We start from the raw sequence: 2,479 nt of genomic DNA on the forward strand, positions 1-2,479 counted from the left end.
TCCTGAATTCCCCTCTTGGTGAGGATATACCTAGGAAGTGTAGCAAGGAAGCAGTGCAAAGTCTTTTGGAGTGGGAACAAGTGGGGCAGCCAGGCTGGCTCTTCTAAAGTCTCACCTGAGCAAGGTCAGTCTGCAGCCAGAGTACAGAGGGCCAACACTGGTGTTCTTGAACATGGAACCAAGCTGTGGAGGAGGGAGAGGGAGGTGAATAGCAGGGCTAAGGTGTGTATGTGTTAGGGGCAGATGTGAGGTGGGCACAGCAGGCACCAATGAGCAGGGCTGGTCTCCGTGGGCAGGGCTTGCATCTCTCAGAGGCAGGAGTGAGGTTCGTACTATCTTCTTTCATCACCTTGTCATCTATGATGTAGAAGGGACTGGATATCTGGGGCTAGTCAGAGTGAGGAGGGCAGGGCACTAACCAGACTCTGCAGGACTCTTTCCGTGGTGTTGAACTTCCTGGAGCCAGGGTGATGCATGTCCTCCTCATACTTCAGGTTGGTGATGGTGAAGTTGAGGGTGAATGGCACCAGGAGAGGGCCAGCAGCTGTAGTAGGAATTGAAAATAAATACTGTGTTTAAAGTAGAGAAAATAGGGGTTTGGAATAGACTTATCTTTAAACATATGCAAAATTTAAATTGAGAGAAAAATATTTACCACGTCTCCCTTGCCTATAATAATACAATTTATTTTTATAAAAGTATATTATATAGTAGTAGTTAGATGTTGAGCCTAGCTAGTTGTGCATATTCAGTGCTCAATATTGTCTGATGCTATCTGTTATCTTTATTACGGCCGTCACCAATTTTGCTATCATTGTCACCATCACCATTATTATTATCATCATTACCATGATCATCCCCATCATGACCACCACAAACATAATCATCAGCACACTCAACACATCATCATTATCATCATAACCACATGACCATCACTGGCATCATCCTCATCATCATCATTGTTATTGTCATCAGCATCACCACTAACAACATCAACATCATCAGTACCATGGTCACCATCATAAACAGCACCATCATCATCATCATCATCGTCATCATCATCACACTCAGCACATCATTACCATCACAACCTTCACAACCATCACTGACAACATCCTTATGTCCATCATCATCAATGCCAATAACTTCACCACCACCATCATCAACAACAATGCCATAATCATAAATCATCATCACACTCAATATGTCGTTATTACTGTTACCACCACTACCACCATCATCGTCACATGAACACAAGCTCACTGAGGGCAGAGATGTTTTTATTGCTTTTGTTTTCCTTGCTATATCCCTAGGGTCTGGTACACTGTAGGTGGCTAATAAATATTTTTGGTTCACTCAGTATCACTAGATTTATTATTATTTTCCATCTTCATTTGATTGAAAATGGCAGAGATGTTTACATTCATCAGGCATGATCTAATACAGATACCATTGGCTGTTACTTACTTGTGGGGCTGGGGACGGAGGATGGAGTCCCTGAGGTCCCAAGGTCCACTGTGGAGGTCCCAGGAGCTGAGAAAAAGTCCTCATCAGTGAAAGCAGAGACCACTCTCATGGCAGAAATGACAAGAAGGTAGACAATTGTGAGGTCTGCTGCATTTGGTCTTGACCTGGGTCTGTCTTTGGAGCTGGGGCAAAAGGGAGCTTGAGTAACTTCTGCCTTCCCAGCTCATTTGCTCAAGAGGAGGAGTTATGGGCTTAAGAGGAGGGGCCAGTTCCTGCTCCACTTGATATAGGATCAGGGGCATCTGGACATGAGTTGAATACTCACTGCTGGTGGTGGGCACAGAGGTCCGATAGGTGAAACCTGCATAGAGAAGTAGGGAGGAGATGGCTAAGGGTTAAGGAGATGTGGGGGATGCAATGGAGTTCAGGACTATCCTGGTGCAATTAAAGGAGTTTCATGGGAGAGGGGTCATTAAAGATTTCCTATCAGCATCATCACAACAGGGAAGAGTGCCCAGAGGGAATGCCTCTCACGATAACGAAGAAACCATGAAGTCCAGAACTTAGTCATCCCATGTAGAGCATATGACAGAATTTTCAATGGCCAGGCAGGGAGTGTACTCCCAAGCCAGAGATTAGAGGTTGCACATCAAGGAGGAAGAGACTCCTAGCATACCACAGCTGCTCACCATTGACATAGAGGCTGTTCCTGTCCAGGGTGTAGGGCCCCAGCTCTTTGATGCCATGGGTCAAGTGGCTCAGTTCCCAGTACAGCTGCTCCCTGTCCACTCCAGGGCTTCTGGGGTCAAGACGGTGGGTGCAGAGGGCATCCACTCCAGTGGCTGCTCCATCCTTCTCGGACCTGGGGAAGGTAGGAGGGGGAATGACAATGAAAAGAGTACCAGGACTTGTCTTGAGATTGCTGAGGGAAACATGTCAAGGAACCAGAGGAAATGAGAAACCTGGGAAAGAGGTGAGAAGCCACACTTAGATTATCTGAGTACACAGACCA

At 46.1% G+C, this 2,479-nt stretch overlaps 1 protein-coding gene across 1 annotated transcript in view; it reads right to left on the minus strand.

Annotated features, from left to right (window-relative positions):
* The window catches only part of MUC16 (mucin 16, cell surface associated), a 151,112-nt gene that overhangs the window by 89,516 nt on the left and 59,117 nt on the right, over nt 1-2,479 (minus strand). Inside the window, exons 32-36 of the mRNA XM_011994314.1 lie at nt 2,157-2,329; nt 1,793-1,828; nt 1,468-1,533; nt 420-544; nt 116-183 (exon numbers count right to left, since the gene is read on the minus strand). Coding sequence (XP_011849704.1) covers nt 116-183; nt 420-544; nt 1,468-1,533; nt 1,793-1,828; nt 2,157-2,329 — 468 coding nt within the window. The remainder of the gene's footprint in view (nt 1-115; nt 184-419; nt 545-1,467; nt 1,534-1,792; nt 1,829-2,156; nt 2,330-2,479) is intronic.

This window comes from Mandrillus leucophaeus, unplaced genomic scaffold (genome assembly GCF_000951045.1).
Source record: "Mandrillus leucophaeus isolate KB7577 unplaced genomic scaffold, Mleu.le_1.0 Scaffold451, whole genome shotgun sequence".
NCBI classification, from domain to species: Eukaryota; Metazoa; Chordata; class Mammalia; order Primates; family Cercopithecidae; genus Mandrillus; species Mandrillus leucophaeus.